Source organism: Myripristis murdjan, chromosome 14, assembly GCF_902150065.1.
Source record: "Myripristis murdjan chromosome 14, fMyrMur1.1, whole genome shotgun sequence".
Taxonomy (NCBI): domain Eukaryota; kingdom Metazoa; phylum Chordata; class Actinopteri; order Holocentriformes; family Holocentridae; genus Myripristis; species Myripristis murdjan.
In genome coordinates, this window is record NC_043993.1 from 21148081 (window position 1) to 21170049 (window position 21969).

The window sequence follows — 21969 nt, forward strand, 5'->3', positions numbered from 1 at the left end:
ACACTTCTAGGTCAAATTTGATGGACCTTTTTTATGATGCTCTTTTACATTAATATCCAGTACCCACAAATTGAAAATGACTGGCCCAACACAGCACCACTAGCAGCTCCAAAAGTCTCTATGCTTCAAGCAGCAATGTCTCAGACACTGTATATCACACAAATTAATAAATAAATAAATAAAGATGACTCTCGGGGCAAATTGCACCAGTCGTGGGCGATGTCCTAGTCATGGTTGGTCACTGTACTGTGAGTGTTTCTGTGACTATAAGCGGCACAAGGACTGCTGGTAGACATCATGTCTGCACTGATGTACCTCGTCTCCTGGCATATAGCCACTTGTTCATCTCCCTAGAGCATTACTGCCAGGGCAAGCCAACGTGGCCCAAGTGGCACGCTGGAGTACATTCCTTAGGAGGTCTGGGGTCCAGCCCAGAGGGTGTGACTAGTTATTACTCACCAGTCCATTTATCAAAAAGGAGGAGTGGTATTCACTTTCGCAACTATCTTCTCTTGACTGGAAACTGTCACTTATTCATAGAGTCCTTACCAGAACATGCATACTTGTTATCCATCCTCAATGCACACCCACCAGCCCCCCACCATTCCTCAACCCCCACCACAGCCTGGACCTGACAGCTGAAGGGACCACAGAGGGGGGCAATTCCCAGCCTTCCATCTCCACGGGCTATTTCAGGAACCAAAAGGTTTCTGGTAGCAAATAAGAGAGGTAGTGACAACATGCAACTGACCAGGGAGGGGTCTGACGCCTAGAGATGTGTGTGTTTACGTCAAAGCTACTGTCCCCTCTTTTGAAATGCCACTATCTTCAGGTGCAGATACTCAAGAGGTTACTACCATCTAAGTGATTACCTTTGTAAACAAAAAGGGAGGTTATGTTTTTAATTGTTTATTTTCTGCTTGTTAGCGAAGATATCTAAAAAAAAGAAGTGTATTTGGCTGAAATTTGGTGAGGAGATTGGCCCAGTCGATTGCAGTCTGGTGGTGACCTGGATCTGGGATATCCGAAAATTGAACAGCTTTCACTTTTTTTCCATAACTGCATTCATGTGCTTGTCTGAACGTCAGAATCTGAGATTTCTAAATTGGCTGTTAAACATCGTATTAAGGTGCAATTTTGGTGGAGAATCAAATCTAGTAGACAAATGACGCACAAACATAAACTGTCATGGAGGCTGTAGCCTCCTTGTTATATTATGTGTCTGTTCCAGGTGTCTGACAATTGTTTAATATTATTTATTCTATAAACATGAGAAGACACATTTGACACAAATACCAACTGCACATGATAATTGTGTGCCAAAGAAAAAAAAAATGGGACATAGAAATCCATTTTACCTTGTTAAGGATTACACTTGTTAGACAGGTTCTTTATGATTCTTTATAATGACAGATTACAGAGGCGTAGAAGGAGAATTACATGTTGTATAGATCAAAGAGAGAAAGAGAGGATTTCCTCTGTATGAGATAAATGCTCTATATTTGGCACATTGTTCTCTTGGCACAGTTGGCACAGTTATGCTGGGCTTTCTATCACAGTTGATCCAATCAAAACCCACAGTATACACACTGAGATTGTCAAAAATGCTTGCTGCACAGCGCTTTATCTCTCCTGAAAAGTAAAGGGCACAGCTGAGGAGGAAGAGGTGTAACAGAAAAGTTAATTTTAGCACCAATTCCAATGGGTAGAAGTTAACTGCCTGCTTGCCATATAGTCCACCTACACCTATTTTTGACTGGACATTAAGTCTATTGGGTGTTCATAATTTTGCTGAAAAGGGCAGACTCCACACACAGTCATTTGACAAGAATTCACTGATAGCTGCAGTGTTACCCTCTCACAAATGGCTTTGTTGCATGGGCTTAACGCTTTCATTGTGCTAGTGTCTGCCAGCACTAATGAGAACGGTTAGCTTTAAATCAGGCGACTTTCCATCCAAACAGTCCAGTACACAATATTTGGCACAGCGTATATCCTATTTCATGTGTACATGGAGGTCCAAATGCTGTTAAAATATCAGCTATTTTAAAAACTACACACTCCCAGACTCTCCTTTATAGTGTTCATCTCTGTAGCAGGAGCAGGAGGCTAGTTTGATAACTCACATCCTTGCTTGCATTAGCCAAATATATTCTGTACCTCAGTGCTATTTAGAGTGAAGTGTACGCACTGCTGATTCCTCATAGAGATACATGGAGCAAATTTAATTAAAAGAATTAGCCTGCTGGAACAGGACCAGGATCAGGCCAGAAGCTGCCAGTACAAGGCCGTGTCTGTCAATTTTAAGATTCATTTGCATCTACATAGTCATAGTCCTTGTGATGTACATAGTTACTGACTCATACCCAACCAGGAACAATAACCTGATATGACAAAGCAGAGAGGAATGTGAATCAGTTAAACATCAAATGCCCTGTCTCATTTATTCCATTGTCACTGATTTCCAAAAAGACAATCCCTATGGATTTCAGAGACAATGAACTGGTAACCATTCATGTCTCTCTAATATCGAGAATATATTTATGTAGAATTCATTGTCTGCATTTAACAGTAAATTCACTTTTACACGTCCAAGTATGTGTATCTGAACAAACAGAGGCACAGCAGGACCCGGTTTCAGTGGGACCCGGTTCATCAGTCCACCCTGATGGGTATAATAAGCATAAAATATGACATAATGCAAATTTTAAAAAATCAGTTTGATGTGGTCAATTTAGAGAATAAAGTATGGATACATGGAACAAAGAACATATTAAACTGTCCATATCATTTCAGATGGTGTTTGAATGTAGATATAATTTGAATAAGCTTGCTTCAGCATGTCGTTATTTTTCTCTTAAAATTATTTCATTTTAACCCAAAGCACCTGCATTTCCAAGGTACTGAAATAAAAGGGGTCCTACTGTTTTTAGTGGCTAAAGTAATGCAAGTGTTTAATTTATTGTTTGGAGAATTCAATATGATTAGTTAATTTTACTACTGCTGATTATCGTTATTACTATTAATATGATATCTGTATTTCCTGAACCAGTTGTGTTGCAAGTCTTGAATTCTAAAAAGTTTCAGTAGTCACTGTAGCAGAGGAAATGCTGGATAGGAGTTGTTTTTTTTTTTTTTTTTTTCCTTAATTATAGGTATTATATATGTGTTCTCTGGGGGCCTTCAAAAGTTATCATTCAAGGCATTAATTAAAGCTACAGCATGAGGATAAACAACTGTCTAAGCTGTAAATTGTGTAGTTGTAGCTTATGTTTAGGACCGAGATGGCAGGTTATTTTAACTACATGGATGTTTTAAATGCCAGAGAGCCCAGAGGAACAGTGACTGGTGGAACAACAGTTCTGCACTGATCAGCACATCAGGGACCTTTTTTCTAGGTCTTGGCAGATTCCTAATGAGGTATTATAGCCGTTTGGTACAATGTGAATAATGATTATATAACTGCATTGCTATTTTACTAGATAAAAGGATAAGCACCCAATTGCCTAGAGTGACTGGAAACAATGGAGTGACAGAGAAGAGAATCAGGATTGAAGAAGCAGCTGGGCTTTAAAATGAGCATTTAAAGCATCTCTAATCCCAAATTAAGAACAAAACCACAGCTGTGGTCTTTGGTATATTGTAGCACTGTCAGAATAGTAATCTGAATTTATTTGATTTTCCAGTCAGTTATAAGTCAGGGACCAGAATGGGCCCATGTCACACGGTTGTTTTCTTGTCATCACAGTGTAATTCAAAAGAAAGAGCCAAAACCATCAACCATGATAAAACCAATTTCCTCTGATGTGCTTGTCTTTGAAATCTGCTCCAGACATAATCCAACACCCTCTCTGCCATGTATTACAGTCCTACTGTAAGATTCTCCTTTCACAAACAGCACCAGCCCTAACAGAAGTTATTATGATCCCCCTCTGGAGAGGCAAACTATGTCAGCATCGGCCCTCCTGCTATCGGGTTACAGATGTCCCCTGCCAACGGCTGAGGGACAGCTGCCTAAACGGGACAATGTCACACAAGGACATATCAATCTGCTCTGCAATGTGGTCTACACTGTTGATGCCTATGTTAACATGACAGATCTGTTCTGCAGGAGCGACAGAGACTGGAGACAATCCTGAATCTGTGCGCAGGATACAACCAGGAGGATGGTGCCGTGGAGCTGAGCGACGTCGTGAGGAGAGGACTGTTCCCTCAGCCAGGCGAGGAGGGCGCTATAGGACCCTGCACAGACACAGGAGGCGGGATGTCTTTTCATGGGGGAGAGAGACCCCACAGGGCAAGAGAGAATGAGGAGGAAAACCAGAGAGAGGAGTCTAGCAGCACAGAGAGCACTCATCAAGAGGTGGGACCATCTTCCAGAGTAAACACCAATTTAGTAGGCCTACATATGGACACACATGCACACACTGCCAGAGTGCATATTATTTGTGTTCTCCTCGATCAAAGGAAGTTATAGCAAAGTCTCTGTTCTTCACTCATTCTGAGCTCAGTGTGAGGAGCTGTTAGCCGGTCAGGAGCAGATCTACCTGGAGGAGGAGAGGAACAGGGTCCTGGCCCGGGTCGATGACATGAAGCACAGAGTCAGTGAACTGGAGCAGCAGCTACAGGAGACCAGACAGGAGGTCAGCACACACACACACACACACACACACACACACACACACACACACACATACATCATGGCCATTTACACTAAGCACTACAGTTCAGTAAATGTTTCCTATTTGCACTGTAAAGACCTATTAGCAGACAGATGTTAAAGGAATGCATGACATTTTAGCCCTTAAGCTCTTAAATCAACTTACCATTGTTATATGGCAAGAGGATTGGCAGCTGTCTGTGTTCAGCACGTTTTTAGCTTGTCAGAGTGCTTCTTAACAGATAGGTTTGATACTTTTACAAGCCGGGCCATATTAAAATGTTGATACACACCATTCATAAATGCACATAAAGTGGCACAAGCTCCCTGCTAGCTTTACTGATGATAAACTTAGCATTACCTCTCTGCTGCAGCTAGGCTAGGCTTACACACAGTCAAACATTCATTTTCAGCCTCGAAAACTATCAGGAATGTGCTTTTTGAAAACATAAAACTCACAGTACAACCGAATGCATCTTGAAATGAAATGGAAAAAATGGTTGCAAACTACTTTCTAAGTATTATTTAGCATTTTTGACTCACACTTTCCAAAGCAAGCTTAGCTAAGTGCACTAATGTCCTGAACTGCTTTCTGTGGTAACTCTGTGGAAGTTTATGAACGTTTGGGATGTACTGTGGTCAATGTAAGAAGTACTTGCAGACAAAATTTGTTCTGAATAAATAAAAAAAAAGACATACACAACTTTACTGTGAGTTCTCTGCTTTCAAAAAGGACATTTATGATGTCTTTTAGAGGCCAAGAATTGCCCTGTAAGTAGCTGCAGCAAAGTGCAAGCCAAGTTTTTGGTTACCAAAACTAGCAGTTTATAAATGATGGGACTCGACATTTAAATATAGCCTGGGTCAAAATTTATGGAACTGTTTCTTTAATTCCAATTATTATCTCAAAAGTACCATAGCACAATAATCCATATTACACAAGGCATACAGAGGTGAAATTGCAAAGCAGAATGTTTATCAAATGTCTTAATTGCATTTCTCAATTTTTTCTTATTTATCATGCTGGTCTTGATTTGACTGACAGCCAGTGATCGCCTGTTTGTTTGTGCCCAGGTGGAGATGGAGCAGGCTCTGCTGCAGGCGGAGCGGCAGGCAGAGCAGGAGCAGGTGGAGGCTGAAAGCGAAATCATCTCTCAGCTGCAGCTCAAACTCAGTCAGCTGGACAAGGCCACCCAGAAAGAGAAGGACAAGGTGGGCACCCAGCACAATGCAATACAATACAATCCATATTATATGTCAGTGCACTCAATACCAGTGGTGAAAAATCCACAGACAAGTGTGTGCACGTGAATGTCAGGCATGTGAGGTGCGAATTTGTGTTTGAATACACTCACACCCTGTCATATCAGTATGCACATTTTGGATTGGAATGGCACATGTTAAAAGCATACTTGGAGGAACCTTTTGTCATGGACCTTTTTTTTTTTACACATATCTCAGCAAAAAGTGAATATGCTAAAATTGGTTTTCTGTTGCTGCGTTACAAATATACCAAATGACACCCCCAGAAACATAGGTGTGAACCATGACTTTGGGGAACCAGTCCACTCAAAATGTGCACACCGTCTAAATATATCTGTAATATCTATAGACTCTCTTCTCAGATCTCCAATGACTTGCACTGCTTATTCAGTAAAGAAGTTGGCTCTTCTTAAACACAAAGCCCAAACTGTCTTCACTCTGCAGTGTCCAGCTGCTCTTGTGTTACAGTAAATAAATATAAGCAGCAGAAATCTTGCTTATGTGTACTAGGCTTTTGCCTGGATGTAACTGACATCAAATATTGATGCATAACTACAGATAGCGATTTCTTTCTCTCGTTTTGATGCCACCAAATGTTGCAACCCCTAACACTCCTTACAGCCTAACTTCTGCTTCGTTCTTAACATGCTTGTAACTGCCTTGGCTTGTTAGCTGTAAAGCTTGGCTGCATGGATTTGAGTTACCTGTGATTTTTGTTTCCCTTTGGGGTGGTGTGTGCATGCGTGCATGTGTGTGCGAATGTGAATGTGTGTGTGTGTGTGTGTGTGTGTGTGTGTGTGTGTGTGTGTGTGTGTGTGTGTGTGTCTGCGCGCGCACGTGTGTGTGTGTGTGTGTGTGTGTCTGTGCGTGAATGTATGTGGGTGCTGCGTACATGTATGTGTGTGTTTCTGTGTGTTTTTAGGGGAGGGCTAATGTGTCGGCTGAGCGGAAGGCCCTGGAAAGGCAGAGGAATAAGTACAATGAGCTGAAGAGGCAGTTTGATAAGTGCCCCTTGTCTCTAAGGGAACAGTTACAGGAGCAGCTCTGCAGGGTCAGTGTTCTCACACAGCCCACTGGCTGGCAACAGTGAGTTATAAAATACCACAGTACTGTATGTTCTGGACAGAGACATAGGTGCAAACATAACACTGACTCTGTTTGAAGCATTCGGAACAACTCACAATCTGCTGATCATGCTTTTCCTCTTTCCTGCTGTTGCCATTCATTTCCTAAAAGATCATGTTAGATTTAAAGGTTAATTATGTCTATGCCATTTGTAGGTATGACCATACAGTACACATTTTGCTTCTCTGCTTCATCTCCTCTGCTCTCTAATTCTATATGCTTGCAAATTGCAATTGGTGATTAATTGATAATGTTATTAACAGCTTTCCTTCAATAGCTTGCATGGTTTTTGCATTTAAATGTTCATTGTAAATGATGATTGCCTGTCGTCACTGAATTTAGACAACGGAATTTGTCAGTAAGGAATGTTTCTCTGTGTGCACTGAGGCTTTGTCATCATGGTCTTGAATAACTCTGTTTAAGTGAGGTCAAATAGGGTGAATAATCTGGGTGTACGTCTGAATGTGGACAGGAGGCTGAAGCTCTGGAGTCTGGGACCAAGCAGTTTGAGGACCTGGAGTTCTGTCAGCTGGAGGAGGAGAGCAGTCTGGAAGAGAAGAAGGAGACTCAGAGCTCGCAGCTTCTCCAAGAGAGAGCTGAGTATCACCGCAGCGTGGCCAAGAGGAAGGTGGGTCTCACACACAACAGTACACGTATTCACTACTACCAACAAAACAACCGTCATTATTGACACGAGCATGGTGACAAGAGATTTGAATTGTTGCTCAGGAGAAGATGGCTGCTCTGGAAGCTCAGGTCAAACAGCTGGGATTGCAGGCAGCTCAGGAGTGTGAGAGGATGGCAAAAGACAGGACACTGACTCTGCAGCTGTTGCACAAGGTCAGTCCCTTATCATTAATCATCTAAGCTGAACTGTATTCAACTGAGCATTGATGCACACCACTGATGCCAATAGCCATGGCTGGCAGTGACAGCACCCTCCAGAGTGCTGTCCATCTAATCTAATAAAATCTAATCTAATCCTAGGAGAAGGACAAGTTGTGTGCCCTGGAGAAGAGGTACCAAACCTTGACAGGAGGGAGGAGCTTCCCCAAACCAAACAGCGGTACAAAAGAGGTGAGTGGGAACATGTGAAACATCACTGTGCTGGCCTACCTTAAAGACTACTCTCTTAGTACTGCAAGTGAAATAGACTGCAAGCAAAGGGCTTTTTAAATTAACTGAACTTTTCAAACAGGAGTTGCTTCACATCAGCGAACCTGACCTTTTTTATGAGGAAGGTCCTCTTCGCAGTCCCTGTCCCTCACCTGCCTCCTTCTCCTCTCACATCCCCTCCCCTGAACTCTGTCCTGAACCTTATCCTGTTAGGCCACAAGAGGTAAATCTCCACAAAATCCTCTTTGTGACAAAACCTAACAAAACCTAAACTCCTGTCTTCAAGTTTGGTGAATGGGCATGATGGTGTGTTAGAAAATACTGAGGAATAACAGCCGGCTTGAGGTGCATCTCTTGGTGGGTCAAAGTGATTGTTTGTTTGAGCCCTGGTGTGCATGGTGTTCATGCTGGAAATGAGCCATTGGAGATGATTTCTTAGAAAAATTTTAACCTTGCAAGCTAAATGACTTGGCAAGAACTTTGGAGCTGGTTCTTGGGGTGGCTAAGCTACTAAGTAAGCGCAATGCAAATTCATTTCAAGGGTGGGGTCCTTGGGTGTCTGCTGTGTCAATCTTTGCATATCGTTGGGTGTTGGGTGTTGCGCGCCACATGCCTGCTCCAGGTTCAGCCTTTGGTTACCCTCTGTATCCCTGTGTTTCGGCTGTCGGTGCAGGAGTACCTCAGGCTGTGTGATGTCTATAAGATGTATGGGAACTCCTCTGTCCGACCTCGCTCCTCTTCCCCTGCTGCTCTCCACTGCCTATCCTTCACTGCTGCTCCAGCTCTGTCCTGCGAGGTAGAAACCTCACCTGTTCTGTGACACTCTCTCTGTTTCTTCTGAATACACTGACAGTATATTTAAAAGACCTTCTTATAGATGAATCCTCTTGACATTCTTCTCTATCACTGCTTTCTCTTTGTCTCAAATGTGTGTATGTTTCTCCTTTTCTGTGTGTCTGTGTCGGCTGGTTGTCTGTGCAAAGGAATACATCACGGTCAATCAGCTGAGCCAGATCTTCGGGGGGCAGAAAGTTGATCCCCCCCCTTCCTCGTCTATCCAGTCATTCCAGCGTGCCCCCTCTGACCCCGTCTTCTCATGTCACTCCACTGCATGTGGCCCCTCTCCCTTCCTCTCTGTGCAGGTGTGTTATTCCTACCTATCCTGTGAGGCCGCTGACCCCATTTTTCAAGACAATTTTTTCCCCTGCTTGTTAATCTCTGTTAATTTCGCCATTTAATGACAAGAGTGCCAACTAGGGCTGGGTGATATAGTCAAGCATCAAACATATATATATATATATATATATATATATATATATATATATATATATATATATATATAATGATTTACTGCCCAGCCATATTGCCAACATGGCACATCCACTGAATTTGTACTGTAATGCTATTCTATGCCAGGGCTGTTAGTATAATGGTAATTAATGGCAATTACCATTTACATAGCAGGCCTGTGCTCTCTTGGCTTGATATTGTTCTAAGATGTGCCAGTACTTCCTACCTGTTTGATGCATCTCATACTGATGCTGTTGCTTTACTGCTCCTTTTTCCTTTTGGCTGGATGCTCTCTGTCACCTTAGAGCCAGCCTGAGCTCAGCAGGAATGCCATGCCTGCTCTTAACCTAGAACGCTGGTACCAAGACATCATGGCTGCTGGAGAAACCCAGTCATGTCCTCCACCACTGCCTGCCAAGTCTTTTGCCACGCGCAGGCAAGGGCAGGTAAATTCTCTGCTCTTCCTCACTCATTGGCTTGTACTCTCCTCTTTAGCTGTTTCTTTGCAAACCTCCATCAGGAAATTCTCTTGTTTGATTCAGGGTTAGCCACAGACCAGCTAGCTGGTAGGGATCCAGTGTCTTGCTAAAAGTTACTTCAGCAGGACAGATGCTTGCCAAAACGTTGGCTTTGATCCAGGTCCCCGGGTTGAAGGGTGGTCTGCCTACTCACTACACCACTCGGCTTCCCATATTTTCAAGACCAGGTAGCCCTCTTGTGGACAAAAGAATAAAAAATCAATGTACTTGTACTGATTTATTTCCACCACTCTCTGTTGTCATCAAAAAGTTCCACATGCTCCATCCAAGGTTGTGGATACAATGTGTGAGCCCCACCCCAGCAATACCACTAATGTCTCCATCAAGGACAGAACTAGAGTGAATCACAGTGAGAGGAAATCGGTGTACAGAAGAAGAGCAGGACAGGACAAATGATGATGACAGCCAAGGTAGATGAGAGTGGAGTCAGAAACCAAACTATGGTTTTGGATTTGGGGTTTAGGAGAGCAGGGAAAAAGCAAGAACGGTACTAGGGGTACAACTTGGGGGAAGAGAGCGTCCACAAGGCATACAAGATCCCTCCTGTTCCTTCAACACCCAGCAGGTGTGAAAGAGGAGAAACAGAATATTTTGAAACAGAACACACTACCCACACCCTCATCTACCTTTACACCATGCTTATACAGTAACATTGGGTCTTTATTTTTTAGACGAATACTTAAAAGACAATCCTAATCCAGTTATTTGTGTAACTGACCAGGTGAGTTTTAAATGTTTTAGTTGAAGACCATATTTGTCCCAAATGGGAAACTTGGCTGCAGTGAGGCAAAAAAAAAAAAAAAAAAACATATACAGAGAAAACACGCATCTAATGAAATCTTTAAGGCACATTACATTAACAATGCTGAGCAGTGAAACTGTTTTTAACCTTGTGACACCAGGCTTCTTTTGGATCTCAAGAAAAACATCAGAGACATCAGAGAGGAAAATAAATGTTTTTTGTGCAAAAATAACTCATTAGACTTGTAAGCAAAGAGGACTGGCAAAGCTGACTGAATTGATTCTGTTCTCAGTTGTTTCAGTCCAAATCAGATGGTGAGGTCGGACAGGCAGCATCATTCGCACATGTCAGTAGTGCTGCAGCCACTTTACACTCCAATGGACTTGCACACGAGAAAACTGCACCCACAAAGGTGAGCACATTAGTTTAACACGTGTGAGAAATTCATGTTCAGGTGTTGCAAATTAGCGTCTGCTACAAACACTATGATACTTACATTGGATAGCTGTTCAGTTTGTTTATACGCATTGTATCGGTCCCTGTCAAATAATCCATAAATAAATACATAGATGGAATCCATTCTCTGTAATTACTTAATTGTCTGATCATTTCCATGTATGTTCCCCAGGGTTTGCAGCTAGCGTTGAGAGATTTGTCAGTTCCAGCAGACCTGGACTCTATGAAGCAGTTGGCTCTGCAGAGTAAAGGTACTCTGGTGCCTCACACCCTCTAATCCTTTTAATACGCGGACACACCCTTATCATTCTTGTTCACAACAAAAGCCACTGGAAGAAGCAGTATTCAGAGCTGTTGTCATTTATACTACAACATGGAGGAAATGGTAAAGCCTTGACTTTTTCAAATTAGTGGGAACGGTGTATCACCAGTGCATTATTATATCTACACAGACTGACAACATGTTCAGAGGACCATAGTGGACTCACATTGTAAACACTTGGCAATGACTTCTCACTAGCAGTAGAGGGCACCATGAGTCTTTGACAGCCACCTCAACACCCCCCTTTGCCTGCACAGGTCCCTCTCCCACAGTCCACCACTCCATCCTACACCATCAAACGCCACCTAGCGGAAACCAGGCGTATGACACTCTGAGCCTGGAGAGCTCTGACAGCATGGAGACCAGCGTCTCCACCGGCAACTCCGCCTGTTCGCCAGAAAGGTGAGAGACTGGAAGACGAGCAACTCCTCTGTTTCCATGGGAACACTCAAGTCTGCCCCGTCTCCCAGAAGAAGGGTCACTGTGCTTTGTTCCCCTGGCAACTTGTTTTGTTATATGTCTGTTCCACTGACTACTAGTACACTGTCTGTTGCCATGCCAACCTCTTGAAGTTTTTTCTAGTGTTTCATGAAGTGGAGTAGTTAAAAGTTCAAAGGCTCAGTTTACTGGTATTTATAAAGGAACCTTTGTATTATTATCTGGCTCTTACTGCTCTCAGTGTTTGGTTTCAAGGCATGTCTATTTTTACTTTTCATCCCAAGTTTTGTCGTACCTGTGTCATCAGACGCTCCTTCCCTCTGTGTGTTGTAGCGCCAGTGGGCTGGAAGCCCAAAGGATAGAAGAGATGGAAAAGATGTTGAAGGAGGCGCAGCAGGAGAAAGCCAGGCTGATAGAGAACCGAGTGAGTTCTTACACCAACTAAGTTCCACATCAACACTGATGCAGCAACAGATATATTTGAAATGGATACTCCCTTTTACCCTGACGTCCAGTTCTCTCTTCTCCATTAGCCCTTAACCCTCCTCTCCTCCCTCTCCTTTAACCTCATTTAAAGTTCAAACCGGCATCACCTCCGCACTAAATAGAAACAAGCCACACTTCTGCCACTACAGGTTAATATTCTCCAGAGAATATTTAAGTCACGTTTTTCAGCCAAGGAGGATCAGAATTGGCCACCCAGTAAAGATGTTGTTATCCAAAACATCATGCTTTTAGTATTCTCTAGATAATTAAAGATTACTTTTAATACAGACAGGATGGCACCCATTAGGGCTGAACGGTATGGTAAAAAGAAAAAAAAAAAGAAGGAAAAAAACACACACATAGATACATAGATAGATTAGATCGACAGCCAGATATATTGCAATTATGTCGACAGATATTGCAGTGTGATTTGATTTTAGTGGCTATGATAATTTTTGCATCATAATTTTCATTTTCACTAGAAAAAACATATTATGCTGTTTTCCTGTGTCTGGAGGCCAAGGCATCTTTGTGGCACAACAATATTTTGTTTATAATGGTATTTATGATATTATGGTATTATGTTTTACATATACAAAAAAAAAATGCAACTCTTGTAATCTGGATATTTTAACTCAGCCATATTGCAATTTGATAATATTTTAATTAATTCTTCAGCCCTAGCACCTATTCAGTTTGTGCTGCTACACTGTTTTTGTCGCTGTACATTTTTTCCTATTGTTGGAGCCCATTTTATCTCCTGTATTACATTACTTCAAAGGATAGAAAATATTCTCACATAGATTGATTGCACTCTTGAAAAAGGACTGAAGAACTGAAGGTGTGATCAAATGTATGTCAAGGCCATAAAAACTTTGATTATGCTGGTATCCTTTCCAAATATTAGAACAAAGTAGACCTGTATGTAAGTGTCTGAAAGCTGCAAAAGATCATTTTACATCAGCAAAGGTTAGTCTTCTGTATATAGACTTTAGGGATATATTTTACAAAACCCTGGATTGGGACTTCAATTCTCCTGCGCCTCTTCTGACACTCACTCACTTTGTATTGCAATATTTGCCTACCATTAACATATTCTCCCCGTCTCCCTTTCCTCTCCTTTTCTTCCCTTCTCTCCATCTGTTCCTCTGTCTCCTCTCTCCACGCTCCCAGGAGAGGGAGGTGCAGGCTCGGCGGCAGATGTTAGAGGAGGAGCGGAGGAGGCGAGAGGAGGCCGAGAGGAGGCTTCAGGATGAGACGGCCCACAGGCAGAGGCTTGTGGAGGAGGAGGTTAAGATGAGAGAGAAGCACTTCTCCCAGGTCAGTGGAGCAGCAGGAGGAGACGACGGCGGGAAGAGGAGAGTGAAGGGGGAGGGGGGAGGAGGGGTAGAGAGACTTGGGGGAGAGGATGAGAGACGAGACACTAAAGCGAGGTCGGGTATATGAGGAAGATCAAAGAGTGTCAGGGAAGGGAAAGAGCAGGAAAAAAAGAAGCAGGGGGGAGTGGTGGAGAGTGAGAGCGGAAGAACAGAGAAATATGGGTGAAAGAAGAGCAAGGATGAGGGGGGGGGAATTCACTGTAAAGTCTGATATACACATCATCCCGGCTTTAATGTTGGCTGATTGTATTTAATTGTCAGTTTTCTGTGGTATGAATAATGGAAGCAAACAAATATCCTCAAACCAGCAAATAAACCAACACCTGGCTCAAGTAATTAATTCTCACCGCATACATATTAAGATGTTGAAATTCACCGCCTCACATTGTTTGGTAAGTGGCATAAGAGAAATATCACACGTCTTCTTGGCAGGCCCGTCCAATGACGCGCTATCTGCCGAACCGGAAGGAGGAGTTTGACCTGCGGGCCCACGTGGAGTCGTCCGGCCACAATGTGGACACCTGCCCCTACGTCATCGTCTCCGAGAAGATGTGCAAGGGACATCTGGTCAAGATGGGCGGCAAAATCAAATCCTGGAAGAAGCGCTGGTTTGTTTTCGACCGTCTCAAGAGGAACTTCTCCTACTATGTTGGTGAGAACCTGCAGTTAACAGAACTGAAAGAGATGCCTTTTGATTTTTTTTTAAAAAAGGTTATATGGTTGGTTAGTTAGATAAAATACAGTGTGCAGTGATATATGATATGATATGATATGATGATATGATACGAACAACAGACCCAACAATATTACATCATATTATAGAAACCCAAACAAAAAGGCGTAGCTCAAGTAAAAAACTAACAAAATATACCACCATCATCATAAAAAAAACAAACAAATTTTTTTTTTTTTTTTTTTTCTTTTCCCAATCAAAGTCATTTATAGCACAAGTTTAAGCAAGAGCTCCTTCCCATCTACTGCTTCATTTCTTTGGAGCCCAAAAGTGACAGTCATTAAATCAAACTAATTGCCACACAGCAGCCTCTGCATCCTCGGGACTAAACAGAGTGGTAGTGGCTTTAATAGTATCACTTTTAATGACTTTAATGAATGCGCTATTGACTTCACTATTTTCTCTTGTACAAAGAGTATGTTCTGCTAGACTTGATCGGTTTTCTTTAGCCCGGAGTCTTATTTATAAATGGATTGATTAAAGTGATCATACAGACTTGATCAAACAGGATTTTGAGCAAATTGTAAGTCATAAATCAAATCAAATCATATAAAGTCTTAATAAACTCTGAATTTCATGTAGAAATGTTTCCAGCTTAATCCAGGCCCAGACCTGATTTATTCACTTTTCTCAGCAGCAGTGCTGAGGCTACCTCTGCCTTGCAAGAGGAATGAGCTGCACACGAATATACACTACGCTGTTTTGTTGTATATTGAAACAATAGATTTCACTACTGTCTCGGCAAAGATCTATTCATCTGGGAATGACACAGATTAAGGCAGGTTTAAGCACTCTAGTGTGTTCAGATTACAGTTTATAATTGACTTTAGACACGTCGATCCTGCTTCAGTCTGCGCCTCTAAATAGGGCCAGTTGATTTTCTGAATCATGCGTGAGCCTGTTTTGAGAAATTAAATTACTATCAAGTTCAAAATGGAATCCAAGTACATTTTCATTACTGGGGCCCCTGTTCTCTTTGCTCCTCTCTCTCTACTCACTTGCCTAGCCTTTTCACCCCCTCACTCCTGATGAAGATGATGGTGATGATGGTGATGAAATAAGATGCAATACTTTCTCTAGATGTGTTTTTCTTGGGGAGGAGGCTAGCTCCTGGCTTGTTCGTGACTAACAAAACGAAACTCACATTTCAAAAACATTTATCTCATTACTAAGCAGATTTGACTCACGGAAAAGGGAGAGCAAGAGCAAATGTCGGCCGCATTTCAAAAGATTGCCTTTAATTGTTGTTGGATGTTTGTTTTTTAGCCAGGCACTTCAGTGTACATGGAAAAGATGAAAACAAAAGACCACTGTTTATTTGAACAAGATTGGGATTCAAAAAACATTTTTTACTGATTTCATTTGCAGAGAATATAGAGCAGGAGATCTCAGACGAGGGAAAAAGCTTCTTCTCACTGAAAGGCCTCCAGTACAGCCGCAAATAAGAGAAGCTTCAAGTAATGATATGCGATGAGGTCCAGCCTTCCAGCGTCCTCGGTCTTCTCTGAAATACAACTGCCAAGTGTTTCATTACGGCACAATGGCAGAACGCTGAAAGACATTTTGTAAGCATGAAACGGCAATCCAGAGGAACGGTCATAAGAATGGCTCCTTTCCTTCAAGTCATGGACTGACTTGAAGGAAAAGGTCTATGCTCTTGAACTGGAAGATCAAATCTGATATACAAAAGAAGGATTTCTTTTAAAGATCTACTGCAAAAGTTCTCAAGTAGTGAAACACTGCCCAGGAAAAAAAAGTAAGAAAATCAAGAAACTATATGACCAACTAAAGTCAAATAAATAAAATGTGAAATAATTTAGGCCTAGCTTGTAATGGACTTGCCCTTCTACTTAACTTTTATTCTGATACAATGGTGCTCATATCTATTCATGAATTCTGTCTTGCTGCGAGTGAAAAAAAAAAAAAATCTTTTGTGATTTGCGAATTGAGATCTATCACCTTCAACTTGTCTTTGTGTCTGGCTTCTCTGTCTAGAGAAACGCAGAAGCAAAATGAAAGTTATTGCTCTTTGTTTTATAGCAGTTGGCAGTGAAACTACCCCATTACTGCAAATTGCTTTTTAGGAATTATTCCATAAAAAAGAACAATATATTAAAAGAAAGATACAACTTACCTCTAATCAGTTGAGCTGGATCAACTCAAATGATTTTATATCTACAGTGATCAACATCTCTTCGATCCTTGGGCAGTTTAGGCATCTTGAGTAAAATATGTCCAGCCAATTCACTAATATTTGAAGAGCAGAGAAAGGTTCGTCAAAACTAAAATGCTTTGCTTAAGTTTGAAATTGAAAACCATGGAGAGCCGCATGTCTTTGCAGCTTATCGAGACAGAAATAGACAGAGAGAATTACCCGCTGTTAACTTGCAAATTAGCATCACTGATTATGGCTTTGAAGTTAGTGATGCTCTCAAAATTAATGTTGTTCAAAACAGCTCGCTATTAGTTTAGGATTCATTTTAGCTGAATCGCAGTAAAATTGGAAGTGCTACTGTGTAACCTTAATCACATCTCTAGTTTGTTTACAAGTTGTTCTTCATTTTGGGGGAGAGGAAAACACCAGCTTATGCAAAACTTCCTGAACACTCTACATTTTTTGGTGCCATCCTACTGTCTGATCAGACCTACAGGCTGGACACCATACTGTGATCTGAAAACCACAGTGGTAGATTGACTTTGCTCCATTTTTTTTTTCTTTTTTTCATATGAACTGAAAAGTCATTTCAAGCAACAACTTGAATCCCTCACACAACCGTGTACTTTTCTCACCAACTTACATCTGACCTGACAAGACAAACACAAAGCAGTTTTGTACCTGGTTCACATTTCTGTATCTCACACCTATATGTTGTAGACAAATATTCAGGGGACACTAGAATATTTATTGCTTCTTTTGCCTCGGAGCTGTCGTTCTGATTTTTAGATTTCTCTCTGCCGGCTACTTGTAACGGTGCAGGCATAGGAATTTCAGGCTATTCTGCTGTTGCCCGTCTGGATTAGATCATCTTGCCCAGGGTCAGAAAACCATAACAAATAGATATATAAAAAAGAAGACTTTTGTTACTGGAATATTATTTCAGTCAAAACAAATAAAAAATGCATCCTGCATTGTGCCGGCTGATTCTACTGTAACAGGATCCCTGCTCGGGCTGACAGAGGTCTTGGTATTGCATCAGTACAAGACGTAATATATTGTATCTTAATATATCTTCTTTCTCTCCCCTCAGACAAGCATGAGACCAAGCTGAAAGGGCTCATTTACTTTCAGGCTATTGAGGAGGTTTATTACGATCACCTGCGTAGTGCCACCAAGGTAACAAACTCTCTTTCTTTCACCTCTTACAATTCTCAAATCTATTATGGACGAACTTCTTAGAATAATATTTGTACAATCACTTCTCATTTATATTTAACCGTCTAAATACTGTCAGAACAGTGGTGGTTTGTGAGCAGCAATAAAATATTTAACACTGAAAATGTCTTGCTGCCAAATTCATCTACATTTCATGAATATAGCATTGTTTTCAATTGGGGTATACTTTTAGAGACATGGAAGAGATCCAGGTTAGGATGGATTAATTTGTTTTTCCAATGCAATGATTTTTTAAAATATGAATATGAATTAAATTAGGCATCTTCATTGCTAAAAGTGCAGGGTGTAAGAGTCGAAATAAGGTCTCTCTGAATCAACAGGACTATCCAGCCCAAGTGTGTGTCTTTCTGTTGATCTGTGTGTGATGTTATAAATCCCATTGTTAGAACAAATGTCTCTGAGGACAAGGTGCAACAGGTGCAGCTTGTTGGCTTTGGTCTAAATCTTCTTCCCTTCTCCCCGTGTGTCCTGTGATCCTCCAGAGCCCCAACCCGTCTTTGACCTTCTGTGTGAAAACTCACGACCGCCTTTACTACATGGTGGCCCCATCTCCAGAGGCCATGAGGATCTGGATGGATGTCATAGTAACAGGTGCCGAGGGCTACACGCAGTTCATGAGCTGAGGGACCACTGGGTGACAGATCTGGATGACGGGAGGGACCGAGCGAGCACCCAGACACCTGCGAGCCGCACTGAGCTGCTCCCAGCCGCCGCCTGTTAAGTGGAACTGGAGCTCAAATCGATGAGATACGGCTCAACGGTGTGTAATGGATGGACATCTGAAGGGATGAATAATCTGGGGCTCTCAGAAAAAGCCTGATGCCTTCCGGCAAATGAGGACTTGATAATGAAAGAGCCGCATTTTAAAGGATTTATGAGTTGCATTTGTCTTACAGCCAGAATGAGAAAAGAGAGTTTATACTACCTGCCAACGGATCTATGAAGGGAGCTGTGTATAGATAGACTGAATAAATCACATTCTGTTTCAGTTGCCAAAATGTATTATCAATAATATTTTTATTATTATTATTTAGGAGTTTAAGGAAGAACACCTTTAAAATTTCTCTTACTTCTTATCATAAGTTCAAACTGTTTACACTTCTAAAGCAATTAAACAATTTAAACATGTAGTATATCACGCTAATTTATGCTTTTATTTTTCTTTTTGATACATTTGTACTTTTTCCCTTGAGTTCTGCAACTTTGTGTCAGCTCAAAATGAACGAGTCTGTTAATTAACACGCTATATGACTATGATTACCAGTGAACTTATTTTAGTAAATCCTCTCACAGAAATTATTAATCAAGAGTCATTTTACTTATTCAGCTGAAACATTACTTGGTGCCAAATATTGTAATGTTTAGTTGGACTATTACCATGCAAATGTTAATATCAGTTTTTATATTGTTCCAAGGGCTTTTCATACAGGGAGATAACACAGCATTAATGCATCCGTATTTTACACAAATAATCTCATGTCGGAGAAAACATTCTGTTAGTACTTTGACGAACATCACAAATAGCTGATACAATTCTGTAGTAATATTGTAACACTACCATGTACATCTATTAAATAAAAATGTATGATGCATCTGTTTGTTTGTTTTGTCCCTGATAAACTTGGCGGCTTGTTTCTGAGAAATTAGCACAACTGAATACATTCAGTTACAGACCAATTCTTGGGTCCTTAATTAGTATTTCAGTACCCTCACAAACAAGCTAATTACCATCTTTCTTTGAATAACCCCAATTGGCCTAATGAGCTACTTGCATGCACACTTATGAGAGAGGAAATAATAGGTGCTCCCTTGAAGACACTGCAACTTGCCTATTTGCTTAAGAACAGTCAGGTGGTTTAATTAGTTAATCGGCGTATTAACATTGATTATCTACAGAAGCTGTTTCCAAAACTATTGAAATCATGCCCCGCATTCAGCATTCATCATCCTCCAGTTGTGTCAACACAATGTAATTAATTTTATTTTTTGCCCTACACTAGGTAGGCTACGCAAACAAACAGAAATAAATCTAGCCTCAAAACATCATGTAATGCAATTACATGCAATTTATTAACATGATTCAATGTCGAGAAATTTGAAAATGTGTGAAATTTTATTTTGAAAATCTGTGGTGCCAAAGGTTCCTTGGTAAAGAACAAAAATCTGGATCCCACTTTTGTCAGTGTGGTCCAGCAAAAAAATAAGCGAACACCTGATTTTCCTTCTCAGTAACACTGTTAGTTTTTTTTTTTCTGAATGTTATAACACTAACAGTGATTCTTGCAGTTTCACTGTTAGTGATTCTAACAGTGAAACTACTAACACTTGAAGCCGATGCATTATACCAGGTGAGAATATGAACTGAAATCACATTCTCTGCTTTACACTCAGTTTGTAATTTAATAACACACTTTTGGAAAAACTGTAAACACTGCTCTCTACATCACTACACTATTTTGTCATTTGCTTTTCCACATTTGGACGTGAAAACGTTTTTACATAAATAATGTATTCACTTACAAATCAGAGCTTGAGCCACAAGTAAACATTTGATTTGGACACCAGTGGAGGCCAGTGTTGGACAGAGAGGAAGAGGGCTGACGACGAGGAGGAGGAAGAGGAGGATGAGCAGGTGAAGAAGTAGGATGAAGTCTTATGGCCAGACTAAAAAAGAAGGCGAGATTTTGGCCTCTTTTTTTTTGGTCTTTTTTTCTAGCACAAGTGTTTTTTTTTTTCTGCTGTGATTTTGTTGATTTTGAGGAGTGTTACTTTTGAAAAAAAAAAACTCCTTATTTGTGCTGATAGAGTGATAGTGTGTTATGTTCAGAATACTGTGTGTGTGTGTGTGTGTGTGTGTGTGTGTGTGTGTGTGTGTTTACTACATGTATGATAAAACTTTATTGCAAACTGCTGCCCTGCGGACAGAAAAAGAGAAAGCCACGTTTTTCATTTCTTCCATCAGTGCGTGGTTTGTGCCTCTTGCGCTTATTCAGATGATGGCTTGTGTGTCATGTGTTGACACTAAAACACCATTTTTAAAAGAGTTTGAAGAGTTTTGCAAGAATTGTTTGCTTTTACAAGAGATCTATATTTTGCTATTTTGATGCAAGGTTGTGTGGTTAGTATGTAGAGTTTTGAAAAAATAGCCAGTAGTTTGAAAGATAGTGCCTAAGCAATCAAAAAAAAAACTGTAAAACATAAAAGCACACGCAAACTCTGAATGTCACTGCATTCTCCTCAAGGTTCAAATCATATCAGTGAAAAACTGGAGCATACAGCTGACAGAGTCAAGTGGCTGGGCTGCGTTTGACTAATTCATTGCAGAAATCACTGCAATATTAAACAGAGATGCAGGCGATCACGGAAACATACCGGCTTCATGACAGGTAAGGTTCCACTACATTTAGAGTTACGTTTAATGGTTAATTTTTCATTCCCTGGCTTCAAGTGGAAAACATCCTCAGTGAATTTGATGGACATCTCCTATCTGTTTCCTTCAAAGTCACTACAGGTAACGGTGCTGTGTCCCTGCTTTACAACACAGAGACCAGAGGGGACTTTATCTCTTTGATGCTTCATTGACAAAGTTGGCACATAACCTCCATTTGTATTTGTCTGACCTTGAAAGAGATTTTCACATATCATTCTATTCAGTACCTTGGAGTCTGTGGAGTGCCTGTGTGAATAATAAACAGATCTTTAAGAGAGCAGTGTGAGCTCATTACCACGGTGATGGGTGTGAGTGACACCCAGCTTCATTGTTAGTGAAATATTAACGAGCAAAGGGTGATCTACCCTCACGCAGGCTGGCATCTTCCCCAGGTCTTGAGCGATTTAAATGGGATAGCTTGGCTGCGAATTAGCAAGGATCTCACATGATTTTGTCAATATTAATGGGAGGCATTAAGTGTGTCTGAAAACAACCTCAAAAAATCTGATGAAATTAAGACATCCCCGCTCATGCAGCAAGTGTACAGCGTCACATGTCAAAAAACTTTGACTCCCACATCCTTCAAACGTCTTCTG

General features: G+C 41.1%; 1 protein-coding gene across 8 annotated transcripts in view; it reads left to right on the forward strand.

Annotated features, from left to right (window-relative positions):
• The window catches only part of phldb1a (pleckstrin homology-like domain, family B, member 1a), a 35490-nt gene extending 15962 nt beyond the window's left edge, over positions 1–19528 (forward strand). For 3 of the 8 annotated variants that reach the window (XM_030069440.1, XM_030069441.1, XM_030069437.1), the window contains exons 7-24: positions 4112–4363; positions 4512–4643; positions 5735–5872; positions 6846–6974; positions 7521–7676; positions 7778–7888; positions 8036–8125; positions 8247–8387; positions 9148–9306; positions 9760–9900; positions 11028–11147; positions 11364–11442; positions 11771–11915; positions 12285–12375; positions 13611–13757; positions 14249–14468; positions 17798–17883; positions 18426–19528. In XM_030069440.1, coding sequence (XP_029925300.1) covers positions 4112–4363; positions 4512–4643; positions 5735–5872; positions 6846–6974; positions 7521–7676; positions 7778–7888; positions 8036–8125; positions 8247–8387; positions 9148–9306; positions 9760–9900; positions 11028–11147; positions 11364–11442; positions 11771–11915; positions 12285–12375; positions 13611–13757; positions 14249–14468; positions 17798–17883; positions 18426–18566 — 2478 coding nt within the window. In that variant the 3' untranslated portion in view covers positions 18567–19528. Of the gene's footprint in view, positions 1–4111; positions 4364–4511; positions 4644–5734; positions 5873–6845; positions 6975–7520; positions 7677–7777; positions 7889–8035; positions 8126–8246; positions 8388–8837; positions 8961–9147; positions 9307–9759; positions 9901–11027; positions 11148–11363; positions 11443–11770; positions 11916–12284; positions 12376–13610; positions 13758–14248; positions 14469–17797; positions 17884–18425 lie in introns of all 8 variants that reach the window. The other 5 variants (XM_030069438.1, XM_030069443.1, XM_030069442.1 and 2 more) reach the window with 5 other exon arrangements.
• The last annotated feature ends 2441 nt before the right edge of the window (positions 19529–21969 follow it).